General features: G+C 41.3%; 2 protein-coding genes, 1 long non-coding RNA gene and 1 other non-coding gene across 6 annotated transcripts in view; 1 reads left to right on the top strand and 3 right to left on the bottom strand.

The window, feature by feature from the left end:
* Positions 1-2,832: 2,832 nt before the first annotated feature.
* c14h6orf47 (chromosome 14 C6orf47 homolog) lies at positions 2,833-10,493 on the bottom strand. The gene is made up of 3 exons (XM_028597822.1): positions 9,926-10,493; positions 8,227-9,633; positions 2,833-6,309 (listed from the first exon to the last, which is right to left on the bottom strand). Exon 2 carries the CDS (start codon positions 9,119-9,121, stop codon positions 8,234-8,236), a length of 888 nt encoding a protein of 295 aa, XP_028453623.1. The 5' UTR covers positions 9,122-9,633; positions 9,926-10,493; the 3' UTR covers positions 2,833-6,309; positions 8,227-8,233.
* A 1,893-nt stretch (positions 10,494-12,386) lies between these two features.
* LOC114568227 (uncharacterized) lies at positions 12,387-15,366 on the bottom strand. Of its 3 annotated transcripts, XR_003694257.1 has the most exons (7): positions 15,275-15,366; positions 15,022-15,088; positions 14,203-14,272; positions 13,865-13,964; positions 13,645-13,674; positions 12,875-12,956; positions 12,387-12,636 (listed from the first exon to the last, which is right to left on the bottom strand). It is a non-coding gene; the product is annotated as an uncharacterized LOC114568227 (long non-coding RNA). The 3 variants fall into 3 exon arrangements; XR_003694255.1 differs by lacking the exon at positions 14,203-14,272; XR_003694256.1 differs by lacking the exon at positions 14,203-14,272 and having other exon boundaries at positions 12,880-12,956.
* Positions 13,542-13,609, bottom strand: LOC114568849 (small nucleolar RNA SNORD52). The gene has a single exon (XR_003694346.1). It is a non-coding gene; the product is annotated as a small nucleolar RNA SNORD52 (small nucleolar RNA).
* A 455-nt stretch (positions 15,367-15,821) lies between the features above and the next one.
* The window catches only part of sacm1la (SAC1 like phosphatidylinositide phosphatase a), a 32,008-nt gene continuing 25,707 nt past the window's right edge, over positions 15,822-22,122 (top strand). The window contains exons 1-2 of the mRNA XM_028597371.1: positions 15,822-15,963; positions 19,942-20,039. Of these exons, the coding sequence (XP_028453172.1) occupies positions 15,935-15,963; positions 19,942-20,039 (127 nt within the window). The 5' untranslated portion in view covers positions 15,822-15,934. The remainder of the gene's footprint in view (positions 15,964-19,941; positions 20,040-22,122) is intronic.

The following is a 22,122-nucleotide window of genomic DNA, read 5'->3' as shown; positions in this document are numbered from 1 at the left end:
CATATTACCCCTCAGTACCACCAGTATCACCTGTTAGCCCTACAGAACCAGCCCTGGGCCCGGCTCTGCATGTGTGGAGAACTTCAGTCACATGATTTGACACTGGATCTTTCACTGCTTCCAACCTGTTTTAATGTTTCTCTGAAGTTGCGTGTCATAGCAAAAACTAATAATACTAACTTTATTCATATGTCAACCATCCAAAACATAAGATATAATATAATTGCAACAAACATCAGTTCAGAAAAAAAAAAAAGCCATATGAGAAACATGAGTTTTAGAATGAGATTTGAAAGAGGATTCTGAGTTTGGAGTGTACAGCAAAGGCCCGGTCACCTGACAGGACGGCACCAGGGTTAGGATCCATGAGGAGGGCAGCCATCAGGTCACGGATAGATATAATTTCATGTTTATTTGAATAGGGACAGATGCTAAGACATAGACATGTGTGCAACAAATCTCCAGTGTACAGCATCGCAGCAGTTATAGCTATTGATAATTTCCAATGCCCGTCCCTAGAAGTCCTTTCATAGAGGCCGATAGGAGCCTGAGCATTTGAAAACCAAGCTATAAAATTGATTCTAAAACACATAGGTAACCAGTAGAAGGGCAGCAAGGGTGGCTGGGATGTGGAGTTAAAAAGCCTGGCTGTATCCACTGCAGTCTTTGGATGTTTGGCCTGCTGATACCAGATTAAAGTGTGTGGCAATAGTCTGGAGGAGATAAAGCACGGAGGAGCTTTTCTACATCTGCAGAGGGAAGAAATGAGCCGATCTTGGTTAGCTGTCTCGGTTGGACAAAGTAGGACGGCACTACTTCAGTCCCCTGAGCATCAAAAGACAGCGCTGGGTCCAAAAGTACACCTCGGGGTCGGGCTTATTTAGCTCTCGATCAGATTAGTGAAGTTACAGATTGTTCTTTATTACAGGCTCTGGCAGTCCTCAGGGTTAACTTTCATTTCACAGTTAGAATGAGAGACTTCTCTATCAGACAGGCGGATATTTCAGCCGATACTAGCCGCCATACTGGCTGATGTCATTTAAAACATGTTTAAACTCTCTAATACCAATACCACTATTGGCCTCGAGAATCCAGTATGTTTCTGACTATGGTCAGAGTCTGTGTGAAGGCGAGGGACATTACTCAACCCGTCACCACGCCAGCTGTGAATATCTGCTTTGAACTTTGAAGAATATATCCATCGCCTGTGTTGGAAGAACTGAATGTCTGGCTGACATCGTGTGACCCTGGATTAGTTCAGCTCCACATGAAGAACGGGGCCTGGCTAGTCCTGTCCAAGTTCAGCTCTCGCCTCCTTACCAAAGCTTTGATTGTTTCTGCACACCTGTAATGCTCTGTTTGCTGTAATCACTCTGTGTTTATTTCATTTTCTGACCGCGTTAGAAGAGTGTAGGTATTTTGAATGTGTTTAAAATCCTCTGCTGGTTTTCATTTGCGTGATTGATTTCAGGTGAATCTGTTGAATCCACGGGACAATCGTAGAAATGATGGCATGATGGCATTTTGGCATCCGAAGAATTGTTTTGGAGTTATCTTTGCACAGGATGTTAATGAGTGGTATTTAAGACAAGTTCATTTCACTTAACACCCATAGGTTCCCGTTAAATTCAGCTTCATGTCGGGCGTTAAAAAATACTCACTGTCTGTTCTGTCTATACACACCGGCATTGTTACATATGGACATTGTTCTTGTACTGGTATTGCACCTTTCTGTATATATTATTAGGCATTATGAGAGCAGATGTAATGTGAATTAAAGTTTTCAACTGGGATCAAACTGTGTGTGTTATATATTCCGCAGGAGTATGACACCACTTAGCCATGCACACTTTTGCAGTCCCCGCTGTGGTCTAAAGGCAACATTTTGATTTTCTTACCTAAAAACATTTAAAAACATGTAGTGTAGCATAAATACTAAAAAATAATCTCTCAAATGGGGGTACGTGTCCCCCTAGGGGTACTTTGGATGACTGCAGGGGGTACATGAGATATTTAACAAAATGTTTAATAGTAACAAGGCTGTTGTCCAGAACCTTGTTCCTCTTTATGTAGACTATTTTTTTTTTCCTACAAAAAAATGTGACATTTGTGTCGCCTTCTTTGGACCTATTCTTGCCTTCCTTCCTATACTGTCCTACTTTTTACAAGTTTCTCGTTTTTTTTCAAAGTTATGTCACTGTTTTTGAAGTTTTTGATACTATTTTTGATGCTATTCTTGTCTTACTTCAGTTCCAAGGCTGTTGTTTAGTAAATCTATTGCTGACAGCTCATTATAGAGACTTTTTTTTTTTTTTTCTACCGAAAATGGTTAGCGCTAGTCAGGGGGTACTTGGCTTAAAGAAACAATTCAAAAGGGGTACATACAAAAGTTTGAGAACCACTGCTTTAAAACATCCCGAAACACGAGTGATGTTTTGAATATGCAGAAAGTTTTAAACAACACAGAATATTATATAAACATTTCTATTACACAAATAGACATTTGCACCATAAACTGATGCAGAAAAGGCACACATTGTTGTATAAATGTTCACCAGAATGCAGGAAATTAAGTGTTTGATGCCCCCGGTTATAATGTGCCCCCCCCCAATGTTGAAACCTAACTACGCCCTTGCTTTGAACAGTAGCTGGCTGCAGTTTGCAGTGGTGTGATGCTGTTAGGACTCTTCTTTGGCTGGGAACATTTGATGCTCTTCTATGGTTGCTTCTACTGAAAAGATCATCCCAGCTTAACCAATACGCCATCATTGCATTTGTTTCATTTAATGTAGGATTTCAAAGACGTGTAGGAAATCAAAAGCAAGCAGGCAATTTAATAAAAGAGAATCTTTATTTCCCCCTCAGTGTAGTGTTGGCTTCAGGTGTACAGTCACAGTTCACAGCAGAGTTCAAATGACACCATGTGAGCTTCGTCCTGCTTATTTAGGGAAGCAGGACGGCGTCTCTGCACAGCTACAGTGATCCAGCACTTGTTAGGTGTTTGGGCAGGCTGCTCATATAAAAATAGCTCTCCTTACAAGCGTTAATATCGCTGCAATAAAACTCTCACATAAGCAAACAATGAATAAAAGGCAACACAACACAGGAACACAAATTGTTGATAGACGTTTGGTCAAATTTCATTTTCCATTTGTGTACATCAAAACATTTAAATTCAAATTTCTTAATCCGACTGTATTGTTTGGAAATACTGCCAAAATTAAAATTAAAAACTACAGTTCCAATCATTTCTAGTACATTCCTTAGCATAACATGGCCCCAACAATGATGAAATGCACTAAAAAAAAAAAAAGCTAAATTGGCAGACAATGTAAAATAAAACTTCAAAATCTGACTTTTTTTATCACCTGATTTTAAAGTCTTTATAAATTAACCACAAAAAAACTGTTTACATTTTATTTAGTAACAATATCAGTCAAAATATAGTTCAAATTAATAAAGGGCTGCAGCTAACAATTATTTGTATTATTTTGTCTATAAAAGGATCAAAATACAGAGGAATGGCCATCACAATTTCCTAAAGGTCCATCTTCAAATGACTTCTCTTGCCGTAATAATAATAATGATAATAATAATGCAGCTGAGAAGCTGGATCTAGGAAAGGTTTGGCCTGGGAAAAAAAAAGATTTGACTTAAACAAGCCATTGATTATCTAAATAGCTGCAGATACATTTTCTGGCAACTGACTAATCAATTGTTTCAGCCCAAAATTCTAAAGTTTGCAATTTCATTTTCATGTTTACATTATCTGCCAATTTGAAAATTAAAATGAGAAGACCATTTAACATTCCATTCCATGTCACTCTGGCAGTGTGCGCTCAGGAGTATACTCAAGGTTTTTTGGCAGTAGTTGCCAGTTGCGTTTTCATGAGAACATTCTTATTCTAATTTTGTTATACACACAAACTTTCATTTCAATAAGATTAAATGATTTCATCTCAATATTGTCGGCCGCCAGCATCCACAGCTCACAGGCTGATACAAGTAAGCATGTGCATGTGTGTGGAATAAATGGATGAGCAGCACATGCTATAGAGAATGTCTAATGCAAGTCAAATGTGCTTCAATGCAACAGGAGTGCAAAACATGCTTTTGTGCACAAAAACCAAATTCTATGTTTGGTCTTTTCATTGTTGTACCTTTTAAATCTAAAGCAGGACAAGGAAGTAAGAGCCCATAAAAACACAGTAGTGGAGAAAAGAGACGTTTGAACTGAGCTATATGATGGGCAAGAAACTAGTGTGTACAAAGGACACATTCACATGTGCTGCTGGTATTCTGGGTCACTGAAAACCCCTACACAGATACAAGACAAGAAACAGTGACAGCACCTTGTTCTGTATTTGGGGAGGTTTCAGGAAAGGCCTTTTTCACTTCAATATGTGAACATACATAAAGTACAAAACAGATTCACCAGCAGAAATAACGATTGTTCTATTTCTTAGTCTAGAACAAGCAGCAACCATCACAGCTGAGCACTGAAACCTCTCAACGGCCTTTAGATGCTGTTCCAAAAGAAGAAAAGAAAACCCCATAGAACAGAGATCTTCAACAAGTTACTGCAAATATAAATCAGCCTACTAAAACATTGACTACTGTACCTATGGGCTTACTGGCCTATAGGTAAGGCAGCCATCCACAGATACAGTTAAGTGTGCCACATATATATTAACATTAAAACATGATTTATAAAATCATGCCAACAACTATTTTAATAGCGGAGTATTCTAAGCACTAAAAAAGGTATGTATACTTATGCTGTCCCATGTTATTGTAGGCCTATATGCAACTTAATTTTATACAATATATGTAGTAGGGGGTCCCTGATCTGTTTAAGTCCAGTTAAGGGGTCCTCGGCTTATAAAACATTGAAGACCCCTGCCATAGACTTAACCATTGCATTCCATTCAACTAGTCTTGGGTCTCAAAATACACGTTTTATTTTGAAGAAACAAAGTTGGAGGTCAATGCTGAGTTAGGGGGATAGTATGGCTTTAATGCACTATATTCTGTAGTGTGCGTGTGTGTGCGTGTGTGTTTATTGACAGGTTAGTACTAACAACCTCTCAGGCTTCCCACCATTGACCACATTGGGATTTGCTCCATTTAAAAGGTCCGTTCACATCAGCCTTCTGTTCTGCACTCTGCTCTGGAAAGGGATGAGACGTCACAGGTGGGATGCGAGTATACAAAAATATTAAGCAGCTCGATTACAGACTAAACAAAGCAATATTGCAGTATATTATTGTACTACACTAGGGGACGACACGGCGCTTCTTCGTTTCCAAATATAGAGCGAGTGTATTGGAGACAGCGAGAGATGGCACTGAAACAGGAAACGCACGCGCCTGAACGTGCCTGCGTTTCCAGCTTCAGCTGAATTAAATTAAAGATGGGATGAATATTTGATTGGAGAGCGTGAAATATGACTGTGCCTTAAGGGACAAAGATGGTGGCCACAGACAGACACAGTCAGTGATTCAAACTGAACCCCAATCCCCTGGAACCATATGATTCCAAATTCCCCCGGCGTGGCCTTCAGAACCAAATGAGTGACCACAGTCTGAACAGAGCGACCAGCAGCAGCCTGTCTGCTGCTTTACAGTTGGTGACCTGACATTCAGGGGCCCTGGGATATTTCTGGCGCACTGTGGTTTCTCTTCTCAGCGTCTGTGCCTTTGCTAAATACTCCCATGTGAAGACTCCCCTGTGCTGAAACTCTGCTTCTCTCGATCCCCCCTACAATGTTTCACTCAACCAGTTTTTGGTAATGCAGTGGTTTGTATCCCTTTGCATTCCTTACTTTCTCGCGGTGATGCCTAAAGTTTCTGATCATTTAGGCGGTGTATTTGGTTGTTCATTTCTTCTTGCCCAGAATGCACCCAAGGCAGTGACCTGGTCCCAAACCGGGTGACTGCCTTTTGGTGAATCATGACAAAAATAGTCCCACGGGACAAGAAATGAAAATGTTAACACAACAGAGTATTCCCTGAATACTGGGTGTGTTTCTTGAACATCGATGGCCTCTAACATTACTGACCACCATTAGAGTAGTAGTGTACTTTGTGATACTAAACTTTATACTGCTATCAGTCAACATTCTGGTAACAACTTTAAGGCCATGGGAGGACAGACGTCTAGAAATGCAGATCAATAGTGTTGAACATAAAGTGACAGGAGTTTTCTAAGGACTGTGCAGAACACGGAGGTCGCAGTCCCGCTGGAGGAGGTCTGACACAGCTGGACTGATGTGGGACGACTCCTGGATGGGCAGCAACTTCTCACCGTCTGTGGAAACAACACAGCTCTCTTAACTCCAGCTGCTCTGGAAAACACAGTACAGCAACATGTAACCAATTACCGACCATATTTCTCCAAACACAGAGGTCAGCTGATAATATTAGTCCAGTGTGAATCAGCATCTCTGGGATGTGGGGTCCTATTGGCTGCATTGGCAATTATAAATAATTTTGACAGAGCCTGGATATCATATGTGGTGGTCAATGTCAGTAAATATAAGGTTTTAATCAAACCTAACTGGAAGAGCAAACAAAAGGGGAAGGGGCCATTGTTAGCCAAACTGTGTGTTGTAAGCACTTCCTGCTTCCACTTTGACTGACTGGACTCCAGCTGTGTGCAGTGGTCCTGTTGAGGGACCCGTATTAGCCACATGCAGCTGCGCTCACTCAGATGACAGAAATCAGTTGGTTTGTTTCCAACCTGTCTGGTCCTCAAACTGCTCACGTTGTTTACGACCTGCCAGATTACATCGTAGCGAGTCACAGTTCGCCGATCTCAGAAATTCACGGTGAGAGCAATCTTATCATGACTGACAGAAATGATAACCAAGACAAGGAGACCCAGTTATAATAACTGTGAAGCAGAACTTTACTTTAATAAGAGTCAAAATGTAATGGAAGGAACTGTACTGTGGGTACACAGGATAGAACAGGATGTTATCGTACTCATTTCAACTAAATGTATTCCATCATCTCTGACGTCTGGCTGATGCTTGTTTTGACATAATAAACACTAACATTTCTCTGTAATCTGAGGCCTCTGGCAGATAAACTGAATTATCTGTGTCTGGTTTCACACCACTCTGAATATCACACTTCTTTTTCTATGGTGCGTGTGTGTCATCAGTTAACCCCAGCCTTTAATGAATGTGCTAAATGCAATTTAAACATACAGCAACATTAAGGAGCAGCCTCACCTAGTCACCTTCCACACAAAAAAAGAATCTCCATGTAACAGTCTGCTATCATTCTGATCTTACCACAATGGCAACTCTCCCTTCAGACCAACGTTGACTACAAGACACATTCCATTGGGAATGCCTTCACTAACAAGGTTCCACATGAAGTTGACAAGCTCTTCAATAAAGAGGAAAATACAGGAGAATAATCAGACTAAAGAGCTGGCAGTATGTGCTGTACATAGGCTGAGGACAAATACCTAGCATATCAAATCATCAACAGAGCACAACTTTTGGCCAAAATGAGCCATATCAAAACACAGCTAACCACTCAGTTCACATCTACACCTCCCTTCAATATACTTTTAAAAAGAAAAAAAGAGCAATACCACAATATAAAAAACACTAGCAAAAGTCCTGCATTCCAAATCTTACATAAGTACAGTTATTTTCAGAAGTTGGTACTTGTTCTGCCCCAGTTTGGGAACCAATGTATTATAGAATAGGGTTTTTGCTGAAAGCAGTGTATGTGGAAGTAGTATTTTGTGCTGTACTTAGTCAAGGTGGAGCAATTTTTTATTATTTTTAATTCTATTATGAAGTGCAACTAATCAAATGTAACTAGTTAGTGTTAAAGCCCAACTAATACTGCATTTTTGAGGGATTCTGATATTTGGGTTTTAAAAAATGTGATAAAAAAAAAAGAAGGTATATCCACCGATAAAAAACAGGTATTAACTATTGACTGACCAAGCTAAACTACCTGCAGTGACAGTGCTGGAGCTTCAGCTGTCGGTGTTTTCACCTATACAGTTGTTCAGCACTGTTTTATTGTGATGAAAATGCTTTTAGGTTTTTAGTGTGGGAGTTTCTCAATTTAACTTATGCAGCAGTCATGAGACCAAAAACACCAAGACAAATTGCCAGAGAGAGGGAAAAAAAAAAAAACTTTGAGCAGGTGGTAAAATGTAACCTAAACATCCCATCAGACCAATGAAGGGACTTACCTTAAACTTAACTCGTCTTCACCTTGTCCTTAACAGACACAATCTTTTCTTTGGGTTCCTCGGTCTCCATGCCCTCATCATCCTTCTCTTCTTTTTCTACCTCTACGCCGAGCATCACACTCTGGCGAACGCTGACCGAAATCACCAGTGCCTGGACGATGCCATAGATCAACGCAAACTGAGGGAGATACTCCTGGATCAACCACAGTAATCCTGCCATCCCAACTGTGGAGACAAAGAACATGGCCATACCATGGAGCCACAGCCTCAGCGCTCCCTGGACCCCCAACACCTCCAGGATCAGCTTGGCAGGGGGGGACACAGTCCACAGGAAGCCCACCACAAACAGATCAAACAAGTGGCGGAGGAAGTTGAAAGAGATCTCGTAGTGCTCCGGCACGATTTCCACCTTCAAACTGTGCGCAAAGAGTCGAAAGGGGGATGTCAGCTGAAAGGAAGGAGGTGTAGGAGACGGAGGAGGCGTCCCGTAGTCAGAAAAGTCCCCATCAACATCACAGTCCCACGGATCTACACTCTGACCATCCCGTTTCCTGCGTCTCAGTCCGCTTGCTTCCGTTTTCCTTGGCCACGGAAGGTAAGAAGTGTGGAGATATTTGTTCCACCACCTAGTAACTTGCTGTGAATTTGCCCCCGTCTCCTGGACATTCATTTCCATGGGCTGAAGCTTCTCCTGCGCCTCCCAGTACTCCTCCACTGGACTGCTTTGGTCACTTTGTCTCAACCCTCCCCAGATCCAAGAGGTCCACCCCTTGGGACCCTGCTTGCTGAAGTCATGCATCTGGCCCTTGGCTGTCACCGTGGTGGCATTCTCTGACACCTCAGTGCCGCCCCATGAGCGCAGCCACCCCCATGCTTTGCCTACCACAGCTGTCATGCTTTCTCTGTTGGAGTGGAATTCAAAATTGCAGACAATCAGTTCCTCTAGCTAAAGTTGGCCAGGAAGCTCTGTGAACTTACTGGAGAAGCATGCATGTGCTGCCAGCTCAGCTGGGAAGTTGTAATACTTGTTGACAAGGATTCAGGCCTCGGCAGAATTTCGTCCTCAGGCCATAGACACACCTGCGGGTGTGTTTCAGCAGTTGGGCTCACCCCGCCTTAAATTTCTTACAATGCTCTTAATGCAATGACAGCATTTACAAGTCAGGCTTCTCGTCTACATGTCTTTGGTTTAACCTGGCAACATTTGGAGCTGCCAAGGTTGCTTTCGGTAACTCAGCGTTACCTTCAAATATGCTCAATAAGCAAGCTAGCACCGGCTAACGTTAGTTACAAGTGAATAGGTTGAGTGGACCCAGGCTTCAGCTGTAGGACAATCAACGTAACGTCATTACTTGACAAACTTGTTTAACTTTTTCAGTCTCCCGAAACACATTGCGTTGGCTACACCTGCAAATAAAAGAAAACACATTTACAGTTAGTAAAAACATTAGCTAAATCTTCCTTCAACTTCCACGTCAACATCAATGCAAGTTAACGTTAGCTAGCTAATGTTACACCGGTCTGACACTTGACTTAGCTAGCTAATTTTAACTTTAAGGTTTGTACTGGAAAGTGAGATTGGTTAGCACTTAACGTCTAACGTTACTGACAAAGTTTAGGAAAACAGATTTCGGGTTGTCGGTGTCTCTTAAGTACGGCAAGTTAGCATTAGACAATGTTATAACAGATAAATTCTCACCTTCAGCGACGTTAGCTTGAGTTTGTCTGTCAGACCGTAAGCTAGTCCGCCTTGTTAGCATCAAATAAGTCGACACACAGACCAAGTTCCTCAACTTCTGGAAACCGACTTGTAAACACACAAACGTGTTATCTGTTGCGGTTGGATAAATCAGCTTCCAACCAAGCTAACTGAAGACGGGTACCATTAACGGCACAGCTAACCAGCAAAAAGCCGAGGGGAAGGTCCGCCCACCAGGTCGAAGGAACGTTTTTACCTAGCTAGCTAATTACGAGAACAAAGAAGACGGACTACCGGTCCGGTTTCAACTTTCAAAATAAAACAATGGTTGGCTATGTGCAGTTCGTGCTAATGCTCTTGGAAGACCGTATTGTACTAGGATTTGTCCTGTCCACACAAAAGATGCTACACACAAAGTGTAATATGGCTTAGAATCAGATGGCCAAGTAGGTGTGAACACAAACAGGGAATTTGACTCGGGCTTTTTGTAACATAGTCAACAACACAACCAAGAATACCTTCAATTACACACAGAGATCCGTGAAAAATAGTCAGTTGTGCAAAATAAGTAAACAAAATCCACAATGTATAAATATGAATATAACAATATAAAAAAAAAATACACTGTGCAGTGTGCACAGACTTGGAGAGACGCTGTGCTCGCATGAATTTGGAGAGAAACTGCAAAAACAGTATCGATCTCATCACGAGAGTATCGATCCGATACCAATACTCATCTTGGTATCGATATTTAGATGGATACGCCCAGCCCTAGTGTTCAGTGTTGATCATAGTGACAGACTGTGGCAACAAGCTGTTCCTGTGTCTGCTTGTTTTGGTGAACAGGCTTCTCTGGGGCCTACCACAGGGGAGGAGATCAAACCAGGGCGGGATGGTCTGTAGTGATGCTTCCTGTCGGTTTCTTATCTCTGGAGGAGTACAAGTCCTAGATGGAGGGCAGGTTGGCACCAATGATTTTCTCGGTAGTCCTGTCCGTTGCAGTCTGTTCCGGTCTGGCTCCATGTTGCTCTGACCACAGCAGAGGGCCAGCTGTTCAACCTCCTGTCTGTATGCAGACAGGTCTCCGGTGACTGGTGTGTCGTCTGCACATTTCAGGGGTTTACCAGGCGGGTCTCCTGAGGTGCAAATTGTAGAGGGAGAAGCACAGTGGGGGAGGGCACACATCCCTGGGGGGCGCCAGTACTAATGTTTTAAGTACTGGATGAGATTTCCCCAAGCCTCACAGGACAGTAAGCTGGCTGAGTTTGGAGGGGGGATTTTTGGGAAGATGGCGATTTCAAGAATATTTTTTTTTATCTTAGGCCTTTATTTGACGGGACAGTTTTAGGCATGAAAGGAGGGACCCAAGGCTGCTGCAGCAAGGACTGAGCCTCTATCTATGGGGCACACACACTACCAGGTGACCCCAATGATGGTATTGAACACAGAACTGAAATCCACAAACAGGATCCTTGCATAGGTCCCTGCAGAGTCAAGGTGTTGCAGGATGTAGCACAGTGCCACATTGACTGTACCATCCACTGACCTGGAAGGTGTTCACAACCACAGAAGTCATTGAAACGTGATGAATGTTTTGGGGACTGGGATGGTGGAGTGTTTGCAGCACAAGGGGACTTGACACAGATCCAGGGATCTGTGGCTAGCTGGCAGCCTTTAGAAAACATGCAGGTGGCTACATTGCAGCCATATAATGCTACCATTAGCATATGTAACACATGCACGTACTGCTTTATCAAAACACTGTTCAGTAAAAAGTACTTTTACAAAGCAAAAATCTCACCTTTATAAAAGGTATTTTATGTACAGATTGATGACCAAGCAGCATCAACAGGATGAGGTTGCAATTACTGCTTTCTGCTGGTTAGTTTTATCTACAGCAATTTATATTTAATCACATTTTGACATAGCAAATGTTATGGCCCACAGCCATTTTAGTTTATTTTATAGTAATCAACCTACCACAGGGTTTCACCAAGTAAAATGTAAGACTTTTATGACCATTACTAGAGACCCTTGAGTCTGCCTGAGACTCCAGCACCCATACCCCCAACATTCAGTTAATTGCCTTCTGGCATAAACAGTAGGCTTCAAATCCATTAACAACTGGCTTTAACCAAGTGCTAAATTCAGTTTCAAGCCAAGAATCACAAAATTTGCACTCCCACAGCTGAATAAAATCAGTCTAGGTTTTAAACCAAAAGAGACTCAGGCCAAGAACATGAAAGCTGATATAATTAAGTTGGTCTCCTTTAATACAGCAAATTACATTTGGACTGAAAGAACACACTGAATCAAATTCTAAGGCTCTGCAGGAGTATTTGAGCAAGTGTTACATTGACCTAGGAAATTAAGACTAGTTTCAAATTATAATTCATATTTAAGACTACAGAAACCCTGCAACATTTATACATTTAAGAAAAGAAAAAGCCTGGAGTCATTGTGTTGTCAACCATTTATTTGAAATTTCTCTAAAGGCCTCAGTTGAGTAAATCCTTGTACAAAACTGTAGGAATGAAACTTTTCTAGATGGCTTAATGGTTTTGTAAAGCAAAGCACATGTATCAGTTTCTTTAAAGAACTTTAATCTCTAGCCTGCGAGTCTGCTGAAAAATCTTTAGGTTTGAACGTAGTGGTATCCAGGAAAAGATTCCAGCCCTAGCAACCCATCCAGCTTGGGCTGCAAGTCACACCTGAGAAGATAGAAAACAGCCATCACCACCAGTGTTTGGCTTCCACAAATTCTTAAACAGAAGCTTGATCAGTCTGAGTGTCTCAGTGCGCTGCGAGTAGACTTCACTTAAGATCAGTAGAACCAAATAACTGAATCATCATTGACCAAACTCAGACACAAGCTACAGGATGAAGCATCTAAGCCCCATGTGGATAGTCTTGATTAAGAGTTAATTTATATTCTGCATTATGACCCACCTCACCATGAAAACCGAATCCATCCCTTCCAGCAAGTTGTACAGCTGTGGAACGGTCACGCCAACTCGTCAGTGTGGAAGACCTACCGGAGAAATTCACATCAATACCACCACACGGCAACGCAAACATAAGTTCAGGGACCACAGTGGTTTGGATGTATAGCCCCTTTACTGCAATCACTTCGACCTCTTAGTTGTTTACCAGCTGGCTTTCAAAGAAACAGTCCCCATGAATATTCAGTATGGTCATACATAATACAGAGAGCTTAACACTGGGTGAAAAGAGGAGCTGCAGCAATGTGCAGAACAAAAATTGTGTTTTCGAAAACTAAACCATGTAAACCTATTCTGACATAACTTCTAAATACAATTATGTATCTGAAAATGAGTGTAATATTAGCAATTTAAAACTTAAATGTCAGTAAAAATTCAACTGAAGTGATAAAGCACATATCTTTACATTTGTAAGACTATCATAATAGAGCTTATACAAGCACTTAATGATTAAAGTTTTCTGGTGTCTGAATTGATTTCAATGTAAAATAAAATTGACACTAGATAGGAAAAGCTATGAGGCAGGAAAAGCTATGAGGCATGCCAGCTGTAATATAAGGTCAACATGATTGACAGTAAATGGGTTAACACAAACATACCACGTGTCAGTTATGTGGTCAGTGCACTGTGAAACATCTTCATGCTTTTGTCAGAGACTCTAGTCTAAGAAATCATCATTCCACAAAATAAATAAATAACTTCAGATGCCAGACTTACCCAGAGAGCAGTCTCCATAGTCCAGATGGTCTAAAGTACAGAGAAAACAGCATTAGAACCAGTTCTAATGTTTGCAGTTTGTATTAAATTGACAGGATACATGCTCAGTGCACTGTGAAAGAGCTTCATGTTTAAATCAGAGACTCTAGTCTAATGAATCATCATAGTAGCATGTTAGTTTTCATAGCATATAATTCTGTGGCATCCCATTGACACTCACCACCACACAGTAGGACTACTGTAGTATCCAAAGGATGGAAATCATGTTGCATCAGTGCTGAGGAGCCTGATGAGGCAGCTACAACATTCAGTCGGTGATCCTGAAATAGCAGTGAGTCATTTCCATTACACAGTAAAGGGTTTGTATTCACCATTTGTGACAAACTTTTCAAGGTACTTTAATTTATTAAAAAAAGTTGTATTGTTGGATGGATCGCAAGACCCTGTTCTATAAAAGCACCCCAATTCCACATTTCTCAAAACCCGAAAAATCAATAAGGGCCAAGCTTATTGATATCGTGACTAGTTGATCATACGTTGTGTAAAAAAATTAGATACCTGCTCAAAAGGACATCATTCAAATTATGTCAAAAGACAACCTAGCACCGACTATGGTCACTGCGGTGGTCTGGGGGAAAAGGAAAAAAAATGACTAAATGTTGCATTAACTTAAACTGGTAAACCTTGTGGTGCATTCTAAGTTATTGTAAAATACCATATATTTTAAATACACATTTTAAAATACCCCCCCCTTAATGTGAATTTACTGATGAAGTTAGTTACATTTAATACATTTTAAATCTCCACCACCTTCTGTGCTGAGCCGAAAATAGAACCAACTCATGACTCAAAACCATGAGTTTTATGATCCGTTGCACCCCTAGTTCTATCTAGACTTTCCAAATAGAAAATAAATAGATAATGGTATTCATAAAGCCTCAGGTTAAGCAGTCTCCAATGAAATAAAAACTATCCCCAGTCCCTAGATATGAGAGTTTAAATAAAGAGAAATTTAAATACTAGATCACATGCATTTTACTATTTGACCTGCATTTATGCAGTCCTGAGATAAATTAAGTCATATTTTTTGTAGTCAACGCCTACAAATGCTGAAGCCCTGCAGAGGGTGCTGCAACGCTAGCTAACACCAGAGGGTCTACATGCCACGAGGAAATCCACTCAAGTGGCCTAATTATGCACAATGATTTAACTCGTGTTAAGAACAAATACTTCGGATTAAAATGTTGCATTTTCATATTGGTCATGCATGTAGTTTTAGAATACAAGCCACATTTTCTTTAATTCTGATAAATGTACTGTGTCCTATAACGTTACCGTAGTAGTAATTAAATAATGTGCATCCAGCTAACCACTCACTTTAGTCACCCATCTTCGAACTTTGTCTTTGCAGTAGTTAACTCGACGAGGAGCCTCATTATTTCACCTATTGAGAAAACACAGATCAAAAGTAACGTTAGAAGACAGGTTTTTCCTCCCTCCATTACGCCTCTGTGCCATGTGCTCAGCATGGAACAAGTCGGGGCTGCTGTCGGTAACCATTTCACCTAAAGTCCTTTCATAAGTTAATACAAAGCACTTCAGTAAGCTACTCATAATGTACCACATTTACCTTCTATTCGAAGTATAGTAAATTGTGAATAATCCCGACGTCGTGTTCTCTTCCAGCTGCGTAGAGAGGTGGGAACGAGAGGCTGGACAAACGTCCGGTCATGGTTTATATACGCGCTGGGGGGGTCCTTCACAGCACCCGCGTGCTTTGGTGTCCTGAATAATGCCTGTTGTGACGTTCACCAACAGATGATACAAATGCCATGAATTAAATGTGCATTTCATGAAAGATAGAGTACAAGAACATCTTCAATACATTTTTACTTTAAGGACACTTTGATTAATTTGTAGAAATTATAAAGTAAACAATGTGTGTGTTAATTATATTAAACATTTATAAGAAGAAAAAACAGCAAGTGTCATTTTTTTTAATTTATTATACCACATGCAGGTACCTTTTGTTGCAGTGGTTGAACCATAGACAGTATATAAGAGGTTGAACTTATATACTGTCTATGGTTGAACCCGGTTGAATCATGTATGGGGTTAAACTACAAGTACCACCCACCGTCTCGCTTTACATGGATGCCAGGTTCTCGTGGGTTAAACGGGAAAGCCGCATTTTAAGCACTACGCCCTCTACGGTTCTACAACTTGTATCTGGCAACCCACACAGAACCCTCACTGCTGTCGTCACTGAGGTCAGGTAGACGGAGCGAAGATGGCGACTGCCTACGAGAGATACAATTTGTAAGTATATATACTATAGTTAATCGTTTTAAAAAACCCACCGCGTTGTTTCCAAGTCAAATAAAACACAAACAAGAGGCAAAGCTCATGATGCCTGAGATAAAGCAGGAGCTGGAGTTCAGAAGTACCGTCAGGTTCGATGACACAGCGGCTGAAGTTCGCTGACAGGCACGGCTGGTAACGTTAACGTTAGACAAGGAACCAGAACCAGTCAAGTTTCGCTCCACAATCATTCATTATGAAGAAAGAACTTGGCGTCATTATGTAGGCTTGGAAAGAGGTGTACACGGCTGTCAAATGCCTTTAATCGTCAAACACACCGAAGAGGGGGTTTGTTTAGTGCGAACAGGGCGGCAGAAAGTTAGTTAACCTAACGTTAATTTTAGCTAGCAGCAAATGATTGTTAAACGTTATAGGTGGTGGGTCGTGAATTTGAAATCCGAATATAGTGTCAGTTCCATTCAGGGGTGACAATGTGATAGTTGTTTTGTGACACACATTTCTTTAAAACCTACGTTAAGTTGTTTATTCAATGCCGTGACTTACTCAGCCCGCTGTCTGTGAAGCGAACACTGAAACTTGGTGAAATGTTAACGTTAGCCATCTTTAACTTTCATGAAAGTTGACAGAGCTCTGTAGTTATGTCAGACACACCCTTGTTCAAACACGTCAGCTCATTCAAAAGGCGAGCTGCCCGGTCCTACCAGTCTTACTTCCAGGTGTACACCTCGACAGTTTGAGCTGGTTATGATGGAGCCACCCTGCACGTTTGAACGGAGGATTTAAAGGATCCTACCACTGCTCCGTCTTATATTGCCTTATATCCCTCCCTGTCACAGTTGAATACACATTGTGAGTTTGTAGGCCTATTCCCAAGCCCCAATAAATGTTAAAATAAAGGGGTTTTGTATTAATCCATCTGATACAGCCTGGCATTGTTGAGAAGGCTTTGGAACAGTATTCAGACCATTGCGTGGGGAGAAAACATTTACAGAAAATAGAATTAAATCTATGGAAGAAAAACTATGGACTTAGAATTGATCTTGATCTTGGCACTCCTGTCGACCCTTTTCAGGGGATGTAAAAAAGGAAAAGTACAAGAATGTGTAAACACTTAAGCTTCATTTGGAAATAGATGACCACAGCAGTAAGGAAAGGTCCACATTTTTGTACAGTAGTAAATGTGCTACAATGCAAACAGTTTAGCATGGACCTTAACAGTTAGGGTCTAAGTAATACTACCAGTGTTTCCCCCCCAGTTTGTGAAAGACTTAGGTGCATACTTTGACAGGGTGTGAAAATGCAATTTCACATCATTTTAGACAATTAATATGACCATATCTGTGTCTAAAAGCCAGAGCTGATAATAAATAAATAACACTCAACAAGCTTAAATACCAAACTTGCTAAAGAAGTCCACTGGGGACCGACTACAATCATTAGATCTGATGTAAGTCTTTTAGTTAGTTTTGATGCTTGCTCACATTGATTTTACATTCATTCAGCTTAGGTGGTGCCCATAAGCCTTATAATAGTAGGGAAAACCCTGACCACTTTGTTATCTAACAATAGGGTGGTTGTGTTCTTACAGCACTACAGGTCACATTCTTCTGCTGAAGGATTCCGAACTGTGTGTTACTCAAGCTGCTGCTGCTGCGTCTGTGATCTCTGGTCCATTTAACATATTGAATCGAGTGGCTTTATAGGAAAGCTGCACCATGCTGAAGTTTGATAATCAGCAGTTTCTTTCAATTGACTTTGTGTTTTCCTCATTTCTGGCCTTTTGCTTTTATTTAATAGTTTGACAGTAGAGGCAGTCAGGCGATGTGAGCAGAGAGTAAGAGGATAACATGAAATAAGGCCCCCCTACTGGGACTCTACATGGTATGCTCCTCAGACCACTTGGCAACAGGGATGCCCTAGTTCACTGTTTGCTTGAGTTAAAATGTGTTTCATAGGCTGAAATGATTGTGTGTTTACTGTAATATAGTCTATATCCTTGATGTTCCACTTCCGGGATTGCTCCGTTGCCGACGGAAATTCTGCTGGATGTCACTCTTTTAGGCCGGATGTCCGTTACCTTTCTCTTCCTTTTGTGTTGGCGTTCTAAACTCTGGTGGAGTTATGAGGACTATGGTTAACTGCTCCTCAGATCTCTGCCGACTAGGGCTGGGCCATATGGAGAAAATAAAATATCAAGATATTTTTGACCAAATACCTCAATATCGATACCGCAAAGATATTGTAGTGTTGACTATTGGTGCTTTCACAAAATATTTACACTATGAGATTTTTGATAAATAATCATCAGTAATGTGGATATAATGACTAAGTGGGTAAAGGCAAATAATAGAGCAGTTCCAACAGTCTGGTAAGTTCAGAAAATGACATCACTTTACTGTAATGCAGCCTTTAAAACCAGGAAAAGACAACACTTATGCCATATTACAATATTACAATATCCAAAATCTAAGACGATGTATAGTCTCATATCACAATATTGCCCAGCTCTAATCCAGACAGCTAGCTAGACTATCTGTCCAATCTGAGTTTTGGACAGATTAAAACTACTTTTGAACGTACACAGGTTCCCTCAAAACAAGTTCCTTCCCGAGGCTATTTTGCCGCGTCACCGCGGCTTTTCCCAGTGCCAGCCCAAGGCGATTGTGATTGGTTTAAAGAAATGCCAATAAACCAGCGCAGGTTTTTCTCCCATCCCAGAATGCTGTGTGGACTAGCCAGACCCTCCTCCGCAGTGGAGGAGGGTCTGGCAAAGCGAGTCTAACTGTAATATGGAAAACCGACCAAGACAGGGAGTTCAGAGGTCACTATCAACTACAAAGGTATACATCCTGAGCCAGCAGGATTCAGGCTGCATATTCCACAAAAAACACTCTCCCCTTTACATTGCCACAACCAAAAACATGTCTGTTAGTGGAGCTGGTCTGGGGCGTTGCGCTTCCCACTGCTCCTAGTGTACAGTATAGGATGGCTTACAGTAAATGCAGAGGACGAATTTCAAGTAGCTCCTGGATCGAAAAGTGTCTCATGCGATTCAACTAGTGCTACATCGGTTAATAATAATAATAATAATAATAATAATAATACATTTTATTTATATAGTGCTTTACATGGTACTCAAAGACACTTAACAGTAAAATCAGCACATATAACACATTAAAAACAGATAAGCAATAAAACCAACACATAAAACAAGCGTATTAAAAGCAATTCAAAACAATAAAACCAGTAACTATCAAGTGAGAAATGTAAGACTATTGTATGTGAAAAGCTAATCTGGCTTACGTCCCTTACTACAGCGGCACATGTGCCGGTCATCAGAGTGGCACATACCATTTCCTCACTGCAGGTGGAAGTGGTAGGTAACGCTCAGTAAGGCGGGCTACACACTGCTTGTCTTTTGGTGAATTGACTGAATGCTCTCGCTGTTCCACTTCCTGTCCGGCTGTCTGAACACCCCGCGGCTCGCGTGAAAATAGACCTGGCGCGTATCTTTAGCAGAGCAGAGCAGAGCCAAGAGCCGCTTCATGCACATTTCTGGGACGCGCCGTGGCGCAGCTGGTGGAATATCAAGCATTGACTTGAATGGTCGTGATTGCTTGCGGGGGCCTGCGATGCCTCCGCAGCGCAGAAGCGCCCAGTGAAAAATACCCGTAACTGTAAAGTCATTTCATGTCTAAATGAAGAAAATGGGGAGTGTCTAACTATGAGGAATCAGGGGAATTAGAAATAAAGGCTGGGTTCTCTCTGCATTCGAGGTGAATAAGCTTGTAAGTGGTAAAACGTAATTCTCCTTTGCTGCTGCTACACCAGCAGGAGACCTTTTTTATTTTGGAGCCAGAGAACATTAGCATCTGTTGCACATTGTGATGCTTGGTGAACCTGACTGTACTTGCAAGCTGTAATTTTACCCTGGAGGACAACTTCAACTTCAGCATCTCCCTTGTTCTCTCCCAGGCACACAACCCCAGAGAAGTTCTTCATCGAGGCCTGCGATGAGGGGGCTGATGCTGTGCTGGCCATCGACAGGGTCTCAAATGAGATGACCCTCACAGGTAGAAAGACTGACAGTTTAATGGCTGCACATCTGACACTACTGAGACAAAACGGGTTAAGCTATGGACCTGCGTATAGACGCATGTCTCAGCACCTTTGAACCCTGAGCTGTTAAACTTTGTCTTCACTCTCCACGCTAGGAATGCCATAGATTTGTATTCTCAGAATACATCAAAAACATTAAAACAATAAACTTTACAGCTAGCCATGAATTGCCATATAAGTGGTACTACACATGTTCCAGGAAAGCTTCATGAACACAATTTTAAGAGTTTTTTTGCCTGCATGTCGACAGGTTTTCAACATACAGTAAATATCTGATTAAATAGACAGAGGAGAGTGCCCAGGGATATAAGAACCATATTGACAGGACAATCTGAATCTTAGTTCTGTCAAGAAGTGTACTGATAGTGTCAAAACCAAACAAAGCTCATTTTCGTAGATTGGTCATCAACAACATTAGACTCTGCAAAGAGTAAGTGTAAAACGTCTACACATCCACACTCCCCTACACTGGGACTACTTAGCTTTGTCCAGGTGCTTAGAGGAGATGTCCACTCTAAACTCTACAACACCCTGTCATCATACAGTGCTATGCTTCCGCCTTAAGGCCCTGACACAGCCGGTAGACGGCCAAGAACTTAGTGGTGATGAAGGCTGACTCTGGCGTTGCCTGTGTCTTGGCCAAAAAGTTGCACATGAACACACAAGCAAAGACTTAAGCCGACGGCCAAATATCATGTACACTCTCCGCCTGCCTGAAAAAGGGTATACAAACCGTTGCTATGATATATACCGTACAACAAAACAGCTTTTGCCCGAATCAACAGCAGCACGGTCCCTCTGCTGGTCGTCTCAGGCCGTTTCATCGAAAAAAAATAAACCTTAGGTTTTATCTCACTGCGACGACTTTTACTGCTGCATGATGTTTACTGCTGCACATTGATCAATGTTAATTTACCAATCAGCATCGGCCATCCCTGCAAACCCCACCCCGAAGGTTCCTGTACTTTCAGAAAGTACTACCCTCGATCAGGGACTTTTTGTGGGTTAAAATATGTCCCTGTAACTTAATTTAGATCCTGGTCCCTGCAGTCGAAATGTAATGAGTTCCTCCAAAGGTTCCCCGCCCCTGGGGAAAGTTCCTGCGGTTGAAAATGGGCTATAGGGACAGACAACCAGGTAGACGCTGCCATTCCCACCAATGGGGAGGATATGCAAACTCCACACAGGCAACAGTGCTAACCACTGCATGACCCTGTCACTCTCTTTAAACATATAACAACATATAACCAGTTAATTTTGTCGAGGTAAACGCAGGAGAATATGGTATATAGTTGTTTGTTTTTGTCTTATCAATTTGTATTACAAATAAATGTTGAAGCACACGCCAGGAGTTTAAGAATACAGATTAAATATTACTAAATTAAATGATTACTTATTTAAAAAGCATTTAACAGGGCTTGATGGCAACTTTTTATCCCAAGGAGCACGTGTAAAAAGTAAGTTGAAAAATGTAGAAGCGCAGAAAGAACTTTAGCAAAGAAAATGTATCAAATAATGTTTTTCTTTAATGAAATACAAGGAGACATTTACCAGCAAAGTGATTTAATTTACAAACCCCAATTCCAATGAAGTTGGGACATTGTGTAAAACGTAAATAAAAACGGAATACAATGATTTGCAAATCCTTTTCAAGCTATATTCAGTTGAATACACGACAACGACAAGATATGAAATGTTCAAACTGATAAACTTCATTGTTTTTTTGTGTGCAAATATTCACTTATTTTGAATTTGATGCCTGCAACAGCTGGGACCGGGTGCAGAATGTTTACCACTGTGTTACATCACCTTTCCTTTTAACAACACTCAATAAGCATTTGGGAACTGAGGACACTAATTGTTGAAGCTTTGTCGGTGGAATTCTTTCCCATTCTTGCTTGATGATGATGACTTCAGTTGCTCAACAGTCGGGGGTCTCGTTGTCGTATTTTGCGCTTCTTAATGCGGCCCACGTTTTCAATGGGAGACGGGTCTGGACTGCAGGCGGCCAGTCTACTACCTGTACTCTTTTACTAC

Source organism: Perca flavescens, chromosome 14 (assembly GCF_004354835.1).
Source record: "Perca flavescens isolate YP-PL-M2 chromosome 14, PFLA_1.0, whole genome shotgun sequence".
Lineage (NCBI taxonomy): Eukaryota > Metazoa > Chordata > Actinopteri > Perciformes > Percidae > Perca > Perca flavescens.
This window is presented reverse-complemented; position numbering and strand designations above follow the sequence as displayed.

What these genes read in the sequence shown, in the direction of transcription:
- c14h6orf47 (XM_028597822.1), bottom strand. Translation starts at nt 9,121, where the DNA reads ATGACAGCTGTGGTAGGCAAAGCATGGGGGTGGCTGCGCTCATGGGGC.